General features: G+C 38.7%; 1 protein-coding gene across 2 annotated transcripts in view; it reads left to right on the forward strand.

The window, feature by feature from the left end:
- nrg3b (neuregulin 3b) overlaps positions 1–20,614 on the forward strand; it is a gene marked incomplete at its 5' end in the record, with an annotated part of 215,288 nt that overhangs the window by 174,267 nt on the left and 20,407 nt on the right. The window contains 2 exon segments of one of the 2 annotated variants that reach the window (XM_032502026.1): positions 11,992–12,065; positions 17,668–17,694. In XM_032502026.1, the coding sequence (XP_032357917.1) occupies positions 11,992–12,065; positions 17,668–17,694 (101 nt within the window). 2 annotated transcript variants of the gene reach the window in all.

The raw sequence follows: 20,614 nt of genomic DNA on the forward strand, positions 1-20,614 counted from the left end.
GTAAAATTGCACACCCTACAAGCTAAATGGAAGACAAACCTAAAGTAGAAACTGCTCCGACTTTCATTTTCATTGGCCAAAATAAATGCAGTTTCACCTCAGTGAAAATGTTGTTGTCAGTTAGGATTCATATATCACCTGAAGATATTACTCATTGCCATGGGACATGACTCATATAGTATTGTTAGCAGAAGCATGGTGCAAAAAACAACACAGCTGCAGTGAGAGTTGGTTATCTACGTGGCTTTCACTCTGGAATATGAGCTGATGATTATTTTGCAGTGGCACCTCAAAGCAAACCCAGATGTATTAATAATGTTTAGCGAGTCTCCTGCAAACACACCAGATGATCACCACAAACAGAGCTTATTGATGATAACGTTATCTCCCCTTGATGTGCCATGTTAGATTTGCTCCGTGCTTATATTTACAGATAAGAAGACAAAGAGAAGAAGAGAAGAGACAATCTTCATTGCTGTTTGTTTTCTTTTAGTCTAGTGTGGAAGTACTCAAACAGTGCACTTCTAAATTATGGATCACTAGAGGTGGGAAGCCAGTGGAAGGGTACTTGCAGGGGTTAATAGTACACCATGCAGAACTCTCATATTATACAGGGTTAGAACTGCAAATCCTATGAATATTTCACCTATACAGTATAGACTGCTAATAAAATTCCTCCTTATTTTTTAACAGCATAGCTTTAAGTGTTAATCTCTTCAAAACATAATAGAATTTCCCAGTCTGACAGTTTATTTTTGCAATTGTGTGCACACGTGCATGCACAAACACATCCAGAAAGGCAAAGCAAAAAGAAATCTCTGAAGATGAAGAGGAATACATCCCCTTGAGCAGCACCCTCCCCACCCTCTCTCACTTTGTCCATCTCCCCTCAACCCTTTTCTTTCCCCTCTGTTATCTCTAGTCCTTTGAAACAGCACCTGTTACAGACTCACAGCTTGGGAGCACCGTCATGATGTAGTGTGCACTCATGCGCGATAGAGTGCCAGTTCCCAGTTTCACATACAGCCCTGCTGATGTGCAAGGCAAACAAGCCGGGACGTCTTCATCCTCCAAGAGCTCAATGACTATTTGGAGCATTGTAGATAGGGCACACCAGACCAGAACATTGTGTTCTGTGTTGCTCTTTTTTTTGGTATGCGCCTATTTGAAACATTTGATTTAGCTAGTTAGTTCAGATGACATTTGGTATTGACATTGTGTGAGTGTGTGTTTATCTTGATGAATGTAATGGCTGCAGCAGCCTTGTTAACTGTCTTAGCTAATGAAAACGTAATGATCCCTGCAGCAAAATGGGGACATCGCAGCAGCAATTATACCAGGGTACAGCCCAAGAAAATGTGATATACTGTAAACACTATTCACCAGCAAAATGTATTTGGGATAAGTTCCAAAAAGTAGTGCAACCTCATAAAAGGAACGAGGACAGTATAACCTTACTTAAATTTATTCACAATGTATTTACTATAACAGTTATGTGGCTCATTAGTCAGAAATCTAATGAAGCTCTAATTAGCGGTAGTTGAATTACCATGCACAATATCTGAGACAAACAAGTTGCTTGACTGACAATCTAGATTTTAATCATAGTAGTATAGCTCTAAATATTAACAATATACTTTTCATGTCCCCAGCAAATAAAATAGCTTTACTAATGCTCGGTTTTATCAGCAAAGTAATTACACAGACCTACATTTATGATGCCAATTATTTAACTGCTATATGCGCATTATGTTTATATCCACACATTTTCAGTTTTTAGTAGAAAGAAAAGTTGCTCAGTGAAAGCCATCCTTCTAGCTTTACCTCTTTCAGGCTTCTTCTTGGTGTACCATAAAAGCTTTGAACACAGACACATTCTGGCAGCTGCATATCACTCTTGTATGTAAACCGCTCACACGCAGTAATAGACATCCATCAAATTTGCTCAAGGTATAAATCATGTCCACCGTACCTTCCCCACTGCACTGCTGCGAAAGACAGATAGAGATATGTATGGCTTGTGCGATAACAGCAGAAGACTGTCTGTATTGGAGGCATTTTGGCCTTGTATCATGTTTTTTCTTCTTCTTTTTTCACCATAGAAAAATCTGGGCAGATTGCAACCAACTCATAGCCTATTCTTTCCTCGTACCCCATCAATAACAATGAGAGAAGTGTCAGCCACTGATTAGTCTTTGATATTAAAAGTGTGTATGTGAGAGAGAGAGAAAGAGAGAGATATATGTGTGTGTGTGATATGTGTATGTGCGCATTTCTTATTATAAAGGAAATTAGTTCACTGTAAGTCTTTTTTTCTGCTCATAAAAAATGTATTTTCGTTATTCATCCCGACCTTCCCAGTGGTAGAAATTAGGCTGCGGTGGGAAGCGAATGCAGCTTAAATCAACTGTGTGCCCTGACCTCCTCCTATGCTGTATTTATACACTTGATAAAATGGGTGGGTATCACCAACTGCAGCCGGTGCTATATCTCAAAAATGTGGTATTAAACAAACACAGTTTTCAGAATCCCCACACATTGAATTGATTCAATTTTAGCAATTAAAATAATAACATATTGCATCTGTTCTGTACATACATATGCAAATCTTGATTTTATCATGCATGACTTGTAGGTCAAGTTATGGAGATTGGGGTAACGCCCAATTCAGTAATACTTAACAACATCAACTGCACCTGTTGATGTGCAGTATGAGATGTGGCATTGAGTCCAAAGACTCGGTTTCGTATGATAAAAGTGTCTAGTGAGTGTGGCAAGAACCCCTGCTGCCAAATAATGATTGCCTTTGATAGTGAAACTGAAGAAAGTTGTTTCCAAGAAGTCAGGTAATTAAGGGAAAATGGATTCAATCCAACATTATCTGTGTTTCAAGTTATTTGTAGCTTCTTCCTGGTAACTTTCCAATCACGCGTAGATGAGATTAAGTGCCAAGTTTTAGAAGCATGCAGTGTTTCTTCTTCATAGGTTTAGTAGTATTTCTAAGTAATGCATTTATGCCAGCAGGAAAAGTTATTCAATTCATTTTGGCAGACGGAACTAACAAGCTGTTGATAGCAATGGTGTGCAGTTCAGGCTTAGCCAGCTTTAGTCGTAAAGCCCAGTCATATAGATAAATCAAGGCATGCTGTTGGAAAGCTTTTCATATTGAGAGTGAGGCTGTGATTGTGCTTACACCTTCATTTTTAAAGTGGCATTAACCCTAATTTTGAGCTCTTCAGGATGCCAAATGTTCTAATTGTCATGGTCTTGGGGTTTCCTGTTTTTATTTTGTAACATCACTCTCCTTATGTGTCTTCTTTTACTTCCTGTCTTTGTGATTGCCCTCTTGTTTACCACAACACCTGTGTTCATGCATTATCACCTCATTCCCCTCACCTGAGTTTCTCCGCCCATCCCTCCAGCTGAAATTCCTCCTCTCGTTAGATTAGTTTGTATTTAAGTCATGGCTTTCAATTCAGTCTTTGTTGGAGCCTTGCTTGTGTTAAGACAATGTTTGCCTCGCCTGATCTAAATCTTTGATAGAGAGTCCTCTTCAAGTTCTTGTTTGCAGTGTCCTGCGCTTGGGTTCCCCTGCTCCTAACAACTAATCAAAGATAGACTTTTTTTTTACCATCTAAATTACTCTTTAGAAAACCAATTGCCTTCAATCAGAAAAATTATAGTTAACTGTAGCTCAGAATATAGCCAAATAAAAATCAACAATTGCTGTATTTAATTACATTTAAAATATGTATGAAGTAAAAAACAGTAGGCCCTACTTAAATGTGTTTTAATTCAATATTAGGGTTTTAAACATTTGGCCAAAGCACATGCAAAATGGGTATTCCTTGACCTTTCAAAAGTTTACATACGCATACAAAAGGCTTCTGAATGCATTCCTTGTGATAAGGTTAATATCTCAATTGACAAAACAGTCTTCGTACATGGTCCATTTAGCATACTGTACGTTCTGGAGCTTTCAATCACATGATTGTCATCAGCAGATGCAATTGTCATGAATAAATATGAGACTAAACGCAACAATAATCTACTTTATAATTTATTATACATGAAGCCGTGACTCACTTTCTAAGTATAGAGATGTAACCCTAACCCTGTCTTTTAACCTAACCCTATAACCTTAACCCCTCATAGCTAGCTGGCTGCTAACTTAAGTGTTAATGCTTGCACAGTATACCCGTTTTGTTTGTAGACTCATTGAATAACTACATTTTTGTATCTAACCAAATTTTTTAAGGTCAAGAGTGATCTTTGACCCTCAGCTTTTAAGCCAGCATAGACAATAAGTCGTCAAAGGAATAGTTTTGGTAAATATGCATAGTTGCTTTCTTGCCAAAAGTTATATGAGAAGATTGACACTGCTATCATGTCAAGCTTAGCATAAAGAATAAAAACAGTGGGAAACAGCTAGCATTGCTCTGTCTAAAGGGAACTAAATCTGCCTAACAGCCCCTTTTAAAGCTCACTAACACATTAAGCGACCTATCTGACACCCAGTGCGGCGCAAAGCCCAACACAAGTGTCTTTGCTAGTTTAAGACCGACAGTTAATTTCTCGCTCCACCCCCACGTCATTTAAATAGCACGTGCACCTGCACCCGTCTTTGCGCCCTTGGGCGTGCTGGCCTTACAGGGAGGTGTGTTCAGGTGCATTCTTGGCATATTGCTATCTTGCAGCAGAAAGGGATTGTGCCATTGACTAACAAAAACCTTGTATAAAGTCTAGCGCAGCGCATTAGTAAAATTTGCCTAGGCTCGTACACAATGCACACACACTATGCTTGTTTCACACACAGGGAAGTGCAGAAGCAGCACAAACAAAAAGTTAAAAAATAGTTAAAAAATAAAAATATTAAGGTGCAAATCCGGCATCATAATAGCAATGCGCCAAGGTACAAATGCGTCTGGCTGTTAAAGTGAATGGGAGGTGACACTGATTGGTTTATTGCATGTTACGCCCAAAACACACCTATGAATTAATGAAGACACTAAGTACAACCCTTTTGAACCATGCGCCTGGCGCACTGACCCTTTTTTCCGCCGTCAAACTAGCAAAAGTGGATTTTAGACACACCCTAAACGCACCTGTGCATAGATCATTAAAATAGGGCCCTATATCTTGTTTATTGCCTTCAAACCTAAGCATGAAAGCTCCATGCTTGTTCTCTGTAGGGGGTTGTATGCTTGCAAATATTTCTTATATGGGCACAGTTCTTCCCTGTTTCAAATCTTTATGCTAGGCCAAGCTAAGTTTTTGCTTACCGCACAAATGTGTTAATGGCATTTATTGTCTTATGGCAAGAAAGTGAAGAACTGTATTCCCTAAAATGTTAAACTGTTGCTAAGAATTGGAATCTGGAACCTCTGTTTCCAATGTCAAGAATAAACTTTGAACTTCTGCCTAAATTACTCAACTTTTGGTTACACTTTACTTGAAGTAATCTACATAAGAGTGACATAACACTGTCATGAACGTGTCATAAAACATAAACAAGTCAAACGTTTATGACGTAACGCTTCTTATAGTAAGTGTAATTCGGTTTTGACATGACAATTTAGGGATTGGGTTAGGGTTAATTTGTTCATGACAGTGTCATGTCCTTCCCATGGGGAAAAAAAAAAAACTTCAAGTAAAGTATTTCCCAACTTTTTTGTAAAACGATGACTGTATTATATCACATATAAGCTGTGTAACAGAATTTTCCATGTCATTGCAAATGGTTGTCAACAGATGTTGGTAAAAGTGAGGGATTAATCCACTTTTGAATTCTGTGTTTCACAATTTATCTTGTTATATCTATCAATGGCCACCAGATACTGTGCATCCAAAAGTTCTCACCATGTACGCCATTGTACTTCCCCTCTGCCTCACCAGTTATCGCTCAAATGGAGTTTTATAGGACATATGGAAGCTAATATTTATGGGCGTCAGGGATTAAATGGAAAGTCTGGTTGACATGATCACATTTCCATCCCTTCTCTCCTCCTTGAAACACGTTTCCCTCCCCTTGCACTAAAACTTTCCTCAATTTTTCTTCATGCTAATTAACAGGCAGGGTGGCGATTAGTCATGAGGCAGCGCTACCCACCCCTCCGTCATCCTACAGACTCAGAGGTGTGTCTTCTCTGTGACTTGAACATGTGTTGAAAGCAGCTGGGTAGTAACAAAAAGCTCCGGAGCAGTGGGGAAAACATGTTTTGAGTCTAAAGCTGCTACTCATATACTCATACATACTACACACAGCTGCTGCACAATATAGACAAACACACTTGAGGAAGCTGTCACATGTGCCCCAATCCACAAATGCACATCTGGGTTTTCTTTGAGAGATTTACCCCTAATGAAACACACCGACATGCATACATACTGTACATAAATACAGGCTCTTGTTCCCCCATTTCCCTCATTGAAGATACACACCCAAACGCATTCTCAAAGCACGTCCTTATCTTGCATTGTTTATCATCAATGCAACGCCATGATCGCACAACCACATTTACAAAGCATTGTTAGCATTTCATTGAGGGATGGCTGAGCTTGTTTCAATGTTACAAAGATGGTTGGCGGGGAGAGATGGAGACTCGACAAATAGAAAGCCAGCCCAGACGTAAACAGAAAGCCAGACAGGCATTCTGCCTCTGGGTTTGTGATTCAGAATACTAACCAGGTGTCTCAGCTCATATCCAAGGATAGAAGTTGTGATGTAGGGCAGAGCCAAGCAATCGGAGGGGAGGGATGATATACCCTTGAAATCTGAGTGGTCGTCTTGGGTTCCTCCCTGAATTTTACGGTACACGATTGGCTTGCTGACTCATATTGGGATACTGACAATAAAGGGGCAGTGCTTGGGATTTTTCATCAAATCAAGAAATCAATTTTTAACTGAGAACATCAGGATGCCCAAAGTTTATATTTGCCCCCCCCAGAAAGTGTCAGTATAAGGTAAAGGTACCTTATTGTCACATACACATACATGTAGTGAAATTCATTCTCTGCATTTAACCCATCCCTTAAGGGCAGCCATTTACATCGCCCTGGGACAAACTCCAGATCTTAATATATATGAATCTACTACATGTTTTTGGATGGTGGGGCTAACCATTGGGCCACCATGCTGCAGTATCAGTAAGGTTCACTGTTAATTGAAGTATGCATTTGAAAACTTCTAGCAAAAGGATCATCAACAAGATGTAAAATGAATATATGTGTCAAAAGTTCAACTTCTCCTGCGATTCTCCCTTATTTTAAATCCCATTGTGGCCCAAAAGCAGTTTTTAAATATGGTAATTAATCTGATATCTTTGTCATTGGGATTGGTGTGTTCTTTTGCATATTCCATTCCACTGTCAGATGTTTGGTCTGATTTAATGATGTATTTCTATGGAAATTAATGATGATTCTTAAATGGATATTCTGATTCTTATTTGTTCTTAAAGTTTTTTCAGCCCACCTAAATCATGTTGGCTTTTGCCTAATTGTATTTAGGATGCATACTGAGGGCATTATGAACAAAGACCATGAGAATCCAACTGATGCTATTCAGCACATTTATTGTGCAAATTATTATTTAAACCAGTCCTGGCTCACAAATGCACAGTGATCAAGATATATGCAATATAAATACAATGAACTACCATCTGCATTATAATAACATCACAATAAATCCTTCAATTTGTTTGGTCATCATATCAATTACTAGGGAGCATTTCCCAAAATATCTGCAGGTAGCAGCAATAGTCAGACCAAAAATATTGTCCAATTATTGGTAGATTTTATTGTTCTATTGGTAACTCTGTGTGCTACTCTATGGGACATAACAACCATCTTGTGTATGTGCTTGAAGGTAAGTTGAGAGAGAGTTTGGACAGTAGCAGTGCATTGCATTTGTTCGTTTTTCAGGCTCATTAAGAGGTAGAGGTTTGGCTGTGGGAGAGATAATGGCAGGAGAAAATCCAGTTCTTTATCCCCTTCTTTGCTTGCCTGAGCGGAGAACTATAGAGATTTGTGTGTTTTGCTTATCGCCTTGGAAATGAAATGACACAAAGAGTTTGAGGTTTAAGATTTAAAGGGTTTAATTCAAGGGTATTTTTCACACATCAGTTGAACAGTAATGAGTCCCAATATTTGAAGGTGCAGTTACAGAGAATTTTACTGCCACATAACACAAAATGACCGTTCCAACGAACACGCCCTGCAGCTTTACAGCGATACTGATCACTATGAACGACACTGAGATTTTGTAAGCTTTTCAAACTCACTCAAGCACATCAATGATTTGAAATTTTTGTGTATCTTTTAATTTAATTTGTTAAAGAGGCTATAATCAGTATTTTTATAATTACAATGAAACAAATGGCTAAGTTTGATGGGAGGGCAGGGGATTGTTTGTTGTGAAAAACACAACTCTGCAGTTCCACTCAGCTGTATAGAGAATCACAGCGTCTTTGACATCATTGTTTTGGTTTTCCAACATGCAACTTTCCTGTTTTGGTTTGCTCTCAACACTCGTTTTCTGTAATTTCCAGCAGCTGCAGGTTACTAAGAACCCATTGTTACCTCTCTAGCAGCAAAGGACAGGCTGACAGACTAGCTGGTGAACATAGTGGAGCGTTAAATATGTTTAATTAAATAAGTAGATATTTTTGGTTCATGGATAGCAAAGAAATTAGAGTTAATATCGGACTTCACCAGGGGCCTCATTTATAAAACTGTGGCAAATTTGGGTTGGAAGTGGCGTACAGACGAAACATAGGATGTGATACATCTTCAGATTTATATAACCGTGTGCACACACGTCCTACGATGGATTCCCTTTATAAATCATCATGCTTCATGGCACGCCCATAATTCCCCTTAAATAGTCAATGAAATGCCCAAAACTAATATTCATCCATACCAGCCACATGTGTACAGGAAAACAAAGCAAAGGACTTTCACTCAATGTGAAGTTGTAGTTCTTGTTAGAGAGGTGGAAAAGAGGAAAATATTTTGGAGGGCACAGTGTGGGCACTACTAATGCCAGGAAAGCTGTAGAGTGACAACATGTTGCAGACACAGTTAATGCTACATCCTCAGAGGTTGGACCGTGACCCAAAATAAAAAGAAATGGTCCGAAATTAAAGTTAATGCAAGTGTTTACGCCATGGGGCATTGGAGCTGACCCCTCTTGAAGTGGGACAGGCAAGGAGGGGTTTCTACAAGTGCTCCTCTGTAACGCTGGGCCCAAAACAGCACATAGCTCAAACAGGACTGCTCGAGGACGTTGGAACCGGCTCTGAGGCCACTCGTTTGCCCGCAAGTTTTCTTGCTGTCGGTCTCCATTTGCCACATATTCCAACATTGCAAAGCTAGCCATTGTCCGTCATTACGCATAACATATATTTACCCATTCATTGGATTGTAGCTAAAAAGCTAAAGCTGTCGGAATGAATCTAATTGTAACAAATTGACAAATTGTTCTGCACAAGAGCATGTAATTAGTGAAAGTATTCTATTGCACCTTTCACAATGGTTAAAATTAGCTTGAGACCTACAATACAAGCAAACATTTAAAATATAAAATGATCTAAAGCCATACAAATAAACTGTATAAAACACTATGACATTGTAGGCTGTATGATGACCATGTTAAAACAACAGAGGCATCAAAAACCGCAATAGTCTATTTGTCCTGTTTATTGTATTATTCATGAGAATAAATTACATAACATGACCATATAGTTACAGAACATTTGAGTTTTCTTTGCAAATATATCTTTTTTTGAATTTATGATGGTATCTTGTTTTGTCTTTTTCTCTGCAGATGGATCAAACAAGTGTTTGTGTAGGATATTGATTGTAAAAATGGCTTTGTAAATTCTTCATATCATCAATAAAGGGAATATTTTTATGTGTTTTACACAATGGTCTCAGATTCACATAGTTTCACACGTTTTATCCATCTGCCATTGGTGTCGCCAATGGCAATGTTTCTCATTTCACCGGTTTCTGTAAGCATTCCTGGGTCAGAGTGTGCGTGGAGGACCGAGCATTTTCCCATCAAGTTTGCTTTTGGTAAATCTAAAATCTTCCGTAGGGAGCGCCGTACATCTTCTTTTGTGCATATGTCACATTTATAAATGAGGCCCTTGATTACCAGAAACACGATTTCCTATAAAGGCTATTGTTGCTTTGTCTGCTGGATGTGTAAATAGGCAATGGATTGCTATCAAGTTCGCCAGGTCAATTTAAAAGATGATAATATGTCCACAGATGGTTACTACTGCATACAAGTGAACAAACATTCAGTCCATGCAGATTAAAAGCTTCATCACTAATCTTGTACTTAGAGGTTGTCTCCACTGGTGGAAATGTAAGTGCATTTTCTTTAGTACCAAAACAAATACCAAAATTGCACAGTGCCACCTTAATCTAAACAACACTCAACCTATCATGGCAGAAGCATTTTCCTTTGGTGCCAAAAAATAACCAAACAAATGCAAACTAAAACAGAATTAAATATGGACACCCAGTGAAAAAGCTTTGAGCCAGTGTGAAATAATAGGATCATACATTATACTGTAGCATATTTATTTTCATCAATTGTGCGGTTCAAAACTGCATTACGAACAAAAAAAGAAGCAATAAGAAACTGCACATATTGAGCCGAGACACACTGAACAAATGGAAGCTGAAACTGCGGCATGAGATGTAAAAACAAAGAAAGATGACAGCCTATCACAGTTTTCACTCTTATCCCAGCCTTTTCACAAACTTGTGATCTCCATTGCAGCTCAGTTTGTTTTACATAGCTCAGATGTTGATGGCCGTGTGGTCGTTTTTTTTTCAAGCTATCAGGTAAAACCAAGCTGAGTGAGACCGAATTGTCCACCTCTCCATGTCAATCATCCAATACATCATACTGGATGTGAGATCGGTGACACTGCGGAAATGTGGTGGACAGATTTTGACGGATAATGTGTGAACGTAAATCCCCGCAGTTTACAACAATGTGTCATCGACTGATGAAAGAGAAAATAGACAATCGCTCACTCATGTGCAAGTTTATGTTGAACAGACACATCAAAGCAAATCCCTCAATTGTCTCCCCTAAGCCGTGAAAGAGCAGAGGGATGGATCAGCCCACAGAATGGGCTCACAGTATGGCCACTACTGAAGATAGGAATAAAAAATGCCAAAGTCCTCTTTGAGAGAAAAAAGATTGAGGATTGTGCCAAACTAGGGCTGAGTACAGAGAAACAACTCCAAACTTTATATTTCTGACCTGATTTGTTGTAACTTTATAAGTGTGTGTGTGTTTTTTTTTTTTTCATTCATTCAGTTGTCAGCACAGGATTGGTAAAAATCCCCAATCATTAACAAGAATGATATGTGTATAATAATGTATAACGATGAGAGTATTGCTGAGATATTGCAACATACTCAGCCAAACTTCAAATAATTCCGGTGGATATATTTGTGACAGTTGCTGAGGGATCTTCAGTATTTATTTGATGATGAAGGCAAATATCTGGAACGTGCCAGGACTTTGTTTAAATGAGTGTTGAGTTCCAACTATGGCAGCTTCCCTTCCACTGTAGATCTTGTATAGCCTGCATTACGCCAACTACTCTCCATCCCAGTACCCCATTTCTTCCACTGGGACCTGGCATTCCTGTCACTCATTTGCTATCAGTGAGGCTGCAGGCACTGCTTAGGCCTGCCCAACTATCTTCCCCTTCTTTTCTCTTTCTTCTCATCCAACCCCTCTCGACAGTTTCTGTGTATCTCCCTCTACCACCTCAGTCCTCGGTGAGCACTCCACTTTTACCGTCCATGTCCACTCAGTCTTCTTTTTAGGCTTCCTGTTCTCAACTTTTCTTATCTGAGTCTCTTCGGCTGATTGTTCATGCTGTACTCTGTTACTTTCTGCTTGGTTTGTCTTACTTCTAATCTTGCTCTGTCTTTTTTTTTTCTCGTTCTCTGTCCCAGGTGTAAGGAGGGCTACCATGGACTACGCTGTGACCAGTTTGTACCCAAGACAGATGCTATCTTGTCAGACCCAAGTACGCTCTCCTTTCTATTTTCTCTATCCTACAATATCAGTATATTGATCTGTGACATGAAAACAAATTCATAACAAGAACATGTTATGTGCCTGTGACCAAATCTATGATTGTATTAGTCAACAAGATACATATAAATCAAGTGAGATCAGTCGTACATTAAGTCTTCTGGGGCACCCTGGGGGGCTATGGACCACAACATCCCCAGTTTGAGTCCAACTAGGGAGCTTAACTACATGTCACCGCCTATCTCTCCCTCCCCTCATTTCCTCTTAGATCTCTACTGTCAGCTCTTTAACAAAGGCATAATACAAATCAAAAATACAAAAGAAACTCATTTTTTAAGTTAACAGAAATCTAATCCAATTTTTGTTATAATACAAAAGCTAGTAAAAATGTATACAATGTCTCACTCTTAGTTCAGAATATAAAGTAAATTACATAGATTCCGCTATAGATTAAATAAAGTTTTGATTACTTTCACTCGGTCACTTGTATTATATATGTATTTCTTTAACCTGTAATAATATAACAAAAAGCTACATAGCTCAACTTCAACTTTATTTGTGTCCCTAAAGGGTTTGTACAAACACATACAAGACACATAAATACATACAAGTTCTACACACAGTCCAACTAGAACACATGTGTAACAGTATGAGAACAACTAAATACCGGTACAAGCTGCTTGGATAGCAGCCTTTAAGTAACCTACATAGGGTAGGAAAAAGTGCATATCAGCCTACAAAGCTGACACAATAGAATCAACAATGACCATCGTCAACAACATCAGCATCCATTACATTATCCCTTTTTATCAACGTTTCTGACATCCTCAACACAGTAATGTCACAATACCAGTGTTACAATTGTTAATTCATTATAGCAAAGATGTTTTCAGCATTTACAGTACATCTACTAACAGGTGGTCATCCACTCACTAATAGTGTCATATTGTCCAGATTTTCAATTGACTCTGAGTTTGGAAATTCTTAGAGAGATAAAAACCAGACACAATCATAATGCATATCATGATATTGCCTTTCTTTATTGGTCTGCATAGGTACAGTGCTGCCATGCAGATATTAGATTAAATCCTGTGCATAAAACCTATCTGTGTTACGGTCTTTAATCTTGCTAGTGTCTCTAAAAGGCAGGAAAGTCTTTTTCCTAAAGTTTTCTGTTCTTCATGAAAAACAATTCCCCTGATGTCTTGGAATTCCCATGACAGCTGTGAAGTGTAGTTAAAAAATAAAGCAAAAGTCAAAGGTAAAAGGAAGAGAAATTGGAGGACCAGAGTTTTTCCCATGAGACTTCAGCTTTACAAATTCACACTGTTTTATGGAGTGCCTTGGCCCCTCTGCACCAAGAGTCAGAGAGAAAACTTAACTCCCATTGCCTTCTGTTTGATGCCACCAGGCCCATTGAGAGTCCATTAATGGGGTCACAAGCCAGTGTCACGAAGCATGTTTCTTTTCCCTCATGACAGCCACTGGGATCTCTTTAATCTTATATAGGCAGACATCCATTTTTTTTCTGTGTCTAGATCGGAAAGGTTTTCATGGTGTTCTTTGAGATGAGCTGAGTCACTTTTTTTTTTTTTTTTACAGAAATGAACACTGAAGAAACAAATACAGCCCATTACAACATGTGTAGTACATTTTCATGTATTAAACATATATAAGACAATATGCCTTAGAAGTCAGAATATAAATATAGAGAGGTTTATTTGATATGTTATATGCATGTTCCATTTTAAGCACATATTGTAACACTGTGCTGTAAAATATACTATAAATACATTTGTTGTCATTTATAAACTTTAATATCTGCAGTGTATGGGCTTACTGAAAGCACTCCAACAGAATTATTCTTGGGTAAAAATCCCTATTTCAAAATATAGCAGGATTAAAGCAGAAAATTAAAGTGGATGGAATTTATCAGTGGATTAAACATACAATGGATCTTTCAGATGACTATAACTTGTGTTTCAAGGAGAAGCATATTTTACAGTTGTGTAAAAACACTTAAAAAAAGGAATCTTCCAGACAAAAACCGTAACTCCAAAACTCCAAAGCTATATTTGTACTTTTTAGGTTACTTACAAGGTGTAAACGCTGAGCCAAATAGTTGATTTATTTGAATAATTTCTAGAGGTCTGTAAAATTTTTCAGTAATCTAAGTAGTAGTAATCTAAATCTCATTTATACCTGGAAAAAAACTGTAAAACACTCTTTGAAGGTATGTCAAACATGTTTTGGAAATCTTCAGTACTAAGTTTGGGTCATGAACTCATCCCCATCCTATTTTTTTTCAGGCAAAAATGATAATACAAAACTATGTTTTGGCCACAATCATTCAACCACCATAAGAGACAAGTGTGCCCTGGAAGATTTGAGAGAGGAATGAAGCCTATTTTGATCGTTGTTGATACAGAATAATCTAAAATTTACCCAGATTACCAAGGGTTTTGAGGATTATCCTGCGCTCAAAAGACAAATCATATAATAACATGCATACATACATGCACAGACACACACGCTAACAGCAACTACAAGTGGGACAAGCTCAAGTGAAATTCAATTCATTGCGTGTGTGTGTGTTATTGAACTCAATACCCTGTGTAGCTACTTACTCCAGACCTAATATCTACCAGAGATATATAGCTCAAATTAGAGGCTTGGCTTCTTCCTCTTTGTAAATCAGCTGGGTAAAACCAAAAGCCAGCTCACCTCCCTCCTGCTCCTCTTCAATCTTCCACCAAACATCACCTCTACTCTTAATGATGAAACTAGCCTAACTGTTAGTGGCATGTCCTAATGTTCTCTCACAGTTAAGGTGTGTATAAGCGAGTTTGTTTTTTTCACGTTTGGATGCAGAGTTGAATTCCACATCTTCAGAATGAGACACAAATCACACACCAGGGAGAGAAAAGCTGTCACGCACACTTTTAAGTTTTCACCTTTTTCAAAACTTATTTTACTGAAAATAATCTGTTACAAATCATCCATCACTTCTCATCTTTTGTCTTGGTATTGACTGACCACAAACCATCCACTCAAAAGAGCAGTCCACACACAGTGCCACTTCGTCATGCACACATCCTTACAGAGGTAGAAAGAGAAGCAGAGAATGTCACGCACATCTCAAAAGCCCAGAGACAAAAGGACAAAGAGGCTTCCTTCCAGGTACTCCAGCTACACTGCTGGGAACTCAGCTTTGGAAATGAGGTGGGGAAAAGGTGTGTGTACATATTGGTGCACATGTGGCGAGTCTTTAATTAGAAACATGGGAGTGTAGGACGTTCCTCCCTTAACTGTGAGAGAACATTAGGGCATGCCACTAACAGTTAGGCTAGTTGCACCTTTAAGACAAGAGGTGATGTTTGGTGGAAGATTGAAGAGGAGCAGGAGGGAGGTGAGCCGGCTTTTGGTTTTACCCAGCTGATTTACAAAGAGGAAGAAGCCAAGTCTCTAATTTGAGCTATTTATCTCTGGTAGATATTAGGTCTGGACTAAGTAGCTACACAGGGTGTTGAGTTCAATAACACACACACACACACACACACACACACACACAAATACTCATACACATACACACACACACACAGGTTCCCGGTTGCCTGCTCCCCCAAGTGAAGGAGGGGATTAAGGATTTGATTCACTCTTGCCATTGTCTCTCCCACCTGCCAGATTTCTGCCTCTTAATCGGGCCAAGAGCATCTGACATGATGCACAGGTATTCTCTAAGCTTGCTCAAGGCTCCCGCAAGATGCCGTAAGTGATTCCCAGGGGTGCACTGAGTTGCCAGTGCAACGGATTGGGAGCCTGCACGTATTATGATTGGTGAATGTCTCCAGACAAAGCAATGCCAGAGCGAGGGAAGTGTATCATTGTTGTAATGACATCATTTGCACAGGCTGTGACAGTCAGGGCGATTTAGAGTGGGAAAGTGTTGGCTGTTGCCATGGGCAATCACAGAGAAAGGCTTGAATGGATAATACAGATCAGGCAACATCAGTAAGGCACTGCATTCACTTCTTTGGCTTTGCCAAGTGTTTGCTCCACGGTGACAGTAAGCACCTAGTGTTGACCATCTTAATCATGCCGTTATATCTCAAAACTCCTCATGGCAAAAAGTATAATGTCCGCCAGCCAGAATTGATTGGCTCTCAACTGTTTATTCATTAATTTGTGAGTTGTTGTTAGACAGACTATGACTCAGAAGGAGCTTATGATAAATGCTGACATTTGTTAAATAATTCTCAATGCTGCGGAAGATAAATCTGGAAATGATAGGTACATTTTGTTCAGTAAAAGCACCTGCTTCCTATTTAAATACAAACATAAATGGATTTGGTAATTGATTAATTTAAGGATTTCAGACCTGATTTCCAGGCTTTTCTTTTCATTTATCTCTTGTTATCTGTGAAATCATGAAAATCCATTTGCCTCATTAAGAGTTTGTCATAGAGTTGATGACAAACTTTGTATTTAATACGCTAATTTAACATTTGCGATTCTAATTGCTCTCTGAAACTTTCCCTCAATGTCATAAGTTTGCTAACTGTATTTTAAAGTTTGATCCTTCAAATTAAAAAAGCCTTTTTTCTCATATCTCACCCCTTAATAGAGCAAGATAACCTTGTGCCATTATTATAAATCCATTCATCCAAATGTTCATTTGTCTTTTATCTGAATCTGGCTCCAGTTCCCTGGGGTGTTTGTAATGTCCCTCATACTGACAGATATTCCCATGGTACAATCAAAATGCATCCGAGAACAGATGTTTTTTTTCTGTCAGACATTTTTTTTTTTTTTGGAGAGTGCCCACAACATAATCTGTCAGGAGTTGGCAAGCCACATTCTATTTAAAAACTCAGACCACCTCTGTCAGAAAAGCAATTACTAGTGAGGGTTTCATTTTAATTTAAATGAGATTACATTACAGTGACATGAAAAAGGGGCGCTGACAGGATGGAAAGAACACGAGTGTTCCTTTTTATCTGTTTCCCCAGCACTGGGATTGGGGGAGAAAGACTTAACTGCGGAAAGAAAGACGCTCTGCCTGTGTGTACTGTATGTGAGATACAAAGACATACAGACAAGAGTGTAATGTACTGTGTGTCTAAGTGCACTTATTTAATAATAATAATAATTATCATTATTATTATTGCAATGCTTCAGGCTCAAATCAATACAAAAGCCCTATGCAAAGCAACGTCGCTGACATAAATCTATATGATATGTCTTTTTTAAACTTTTATTTTCATGATCCTTCTTCTAATCCTCTCTGTCCCCATATCTTTGTTGTTTTCTTTCTTCATGCAAAGCCACTGTAGGCTATTAAGAGTGTATCACCAAAAAGCATAGCAAGCATCTGGGGCTGGCTGGCTCATTACCTGGAGCACATGGAGAGCCATGTCAAAGAAAGCCGTCAAATCCACTTTATGGTGTAGTTACAGCATGTGTCTTTCCCTAAGATGAATTCTGAGTAAGACAGAGGCACATCATGTTGTAAATGTTTTACTCTCCCCTCTCTCTCTGCTTCTGTTTATCCATTCCCTCCCTTTTCTCATGCTATCTGGCCTTGAATGGAACAGCGGATGAACTTGGGATTGAGTTCATGGGTAAGACAACTTTTCATTGACTTTTTGGAGTGCTCAATCTTTCATGTCCATTACCATGTGAAATACCACATGCAAAACACACAATCCAGCACAACAAGGCCACTCACCTTGTAAAATTATTGCGGGCCAGTTGTCATGGAAACACCGTGGTGGTGAAAGGTGTATTCTGTCTGCATGAAGAACAGTGCCGTTAGAGACAAGTGATGTAATGAGGATGGAGCAATAAAGATACACCACGGCAGTTAATGTATTAGTGTGTGCCTACTTGCCTGCCACATGTATGTGTCAATTTCTGAATCTGTTGCATTATACAGTATATGATGTGGAAAAAAATAGTTTTCTGTGTTTAGATTTATCTATTCTCCTGTGTAGCACTTTGAGATTCTTTGGAATGAAAAGTGCGTTATAATATATTATTATTATTATTATTATTACAGTGCATACGGAAAGTATTCACAGCGTTTCACTTTTCCACGTTTTGTTGTGTTACAGCCCTATTCCAAAATGGATTAAATTTATTTTTTCCTCAAAATTCTACACATAATACCCCATAATGACATTTTTTTGCTAATTTATAAAAAACAAAAAACAAAGAAATCACTTGAGCATAAGCATTCCTAGCCTTTGCGATCAAGCTCAAAATTGAGCTCAGGTGCATTCTGTTTCCGTTGGTCATCCTTGAGATATTTCCACATCTTAATTGGAGTCCACCTGTGGTAAATTGAGGTGATTGGACATGATTTGGAAAGGCACACACACCTGTCTATATAAGGTCCCACAGTTAACATTGCATGTCAGACCACAAAGCAAGCATGAAGTTGAAGGAATTATTTGGAGACCTCCAAGACGGGATTTTCTATCGAGGCACAGATCTCGGGAAGGGTACACAAAACTGTGTCCCATTGAACATATCTGGAGGGATCTGAAAATAGTTGTGCTCCCCATCCAACCTTATGGAGCTCGAGAGGTTCTGTAAAAAGGAATGGGCGAAACTGGCCAAAGAGGGGTGTGCCAAGCTTGTGGCTTCATATTTCAAAAGACTTGATTCTGTAATTGCTGCCAAAGGTGCCACAACAAGGTGTTAAGCAAAGGCTGTGAATACTTATGTACATATTATGCTTTTGTTCTTTATTTCTAATAAATTTGCCAAGATTAAAAAAACGAAATCATGTTGTCATTATGGGGTATTGTGAGGCAAAAAAATTAATTAAATCCATTTTGTAATAAGGCTGTTACATAACAAAATGTGGAAAAAGTGAAGCACTGTGAATGCTTTCTGTATGCACTGTAAAAGCCTATACAAATACTAGTAATAAATAATACAATTTAAGCCCCTTTTGAAATCAATTGATATCGCTGTAGTTCCCCTTCAACGTTCCAGGGGGTTAACACATCTTTGAAAACCAAATTATCTAGCTCTCTTTTGTAATAATGGCACACTGTTCTTTGTCCAGTGGGAATAGACAATCTTCCAACACACACCTCTACCACACTCATACCTTTTTCATTTTCTCTTTGCCGTCTTTTCCTCGCTGTCTGGCTCCCTATGTGCATACATGAAAACCAACATGTGAAGTTTTCCATTAAAGCGGCTTCATACACTGCCGTCACGTCACACACTTGATTCAGGAAATAGAAGGCGCCCTTGAAAGCAGAAGCCTGCCCTGCTCACAACATTCCTCAGTTCAGTGATTTTAATCTGGGGACAAAATTAGTCTAGAATGCTACTGCAGGTGGGCGGATGCGTTAGAGGAAATGAGAACAGGATTGATCAATTGATAGCTGGACAGATGACAGACTGAAGCACGGGTAGTTTTTTGGCTTTGAAAAGCAGTGTGTGAGCATTCACTTGCTTAATCATTGTGTTTCTTTATGGCTTCTGCTTAAGCAATGAATCTTTTATAGCTGTTATATAAGTCCATATGTGACCGTCTGAGACAGTTCGCCAAAATACAGCAAAGATCTGGAGTGGGATGGAGTGCTCTGAATATGATCTTGTCTTTTGATTTTCTTGTTTTATTTAGCCCAGCTGTGTGTCTCACTAGTTTGCCCTGATCATAGACTATTAATAATATCCAGTCTATGGTCCTGATGCATTTCTGGCTGGATACGTCCTTTTGTCATGGATACTTCATTATAGCATTTGTTTCTAAACATAAGTGGTTGCTATGGCATAGCTGGCCATATGGGATTGTGTTGTCCTTGTGTCAATATGACACGGCTTAGCCAATGTAGCTGATGCTGTTCAGTTTGTTTCATTTCCCAACATGCTCTTGCATCTAATTTTAAGAATGCCTTGTAGGCATCGAGCATGAAAGGCCTGTAATGGTTTTATGTACAGACTGCATGTTGGTTTTTCCTCGCAGCCATTCAGCAGAGCTTTGTAAACAGCTGTTTTTATGTTCACATTTTGGAAAGGCCTATTTCATCTATCCCAAAAAAAAGCTTGTCTCAGGTGGTGCCGCACATGAGCGCTGATGATGTGACAGCAGGGAAAGCTATTCCCCATATATTTCAAAGATGGAACTGTCGAGAGGTCATTTCACTGATGGTTAAAGGCTGGAGGGTTTACAGGGGCACAGATACAGTATACAAGTGACACATTACTTATAAACAAAGAACAAAGGCAACTTCTGTTTGTAAAGTGCAGCTTGAAGACATTCACTGACAGGCTGGGTGAAGAATCTGCGAGTCAAGAACTTGTTAACAGCAGCACCACTCAGAAGTATTTTAATATTAGTGTCAAATATGTGATTTGACACTATGTTCTATTATGCACAATAGAACCCAACATATATCCCAGGGCTGATGTTATTGGCCAAAATAGCTTATTAAAGTTATACATATTACCATACATTATATATACATATAATTACAGTGTTTTCACTGTTGTTATTACACACAGGCCTGAATTACACAC

Source organism: Etheostoma spectabile, chromosome 21, assembly GCF_008692095.1.
Source record: "Etheostoma spectabile isolate EspeVRDwgs_2016 chromosome 21, UIUC_Espe_1.0, whole genome shotgun sequence".
Classification (NCBI taxonomy): Eukaryota; Metazoa; Chordata; class Actinopteri; order Perciformes; family Percidae; genus Etheostoma; species Etheostoma spectabile.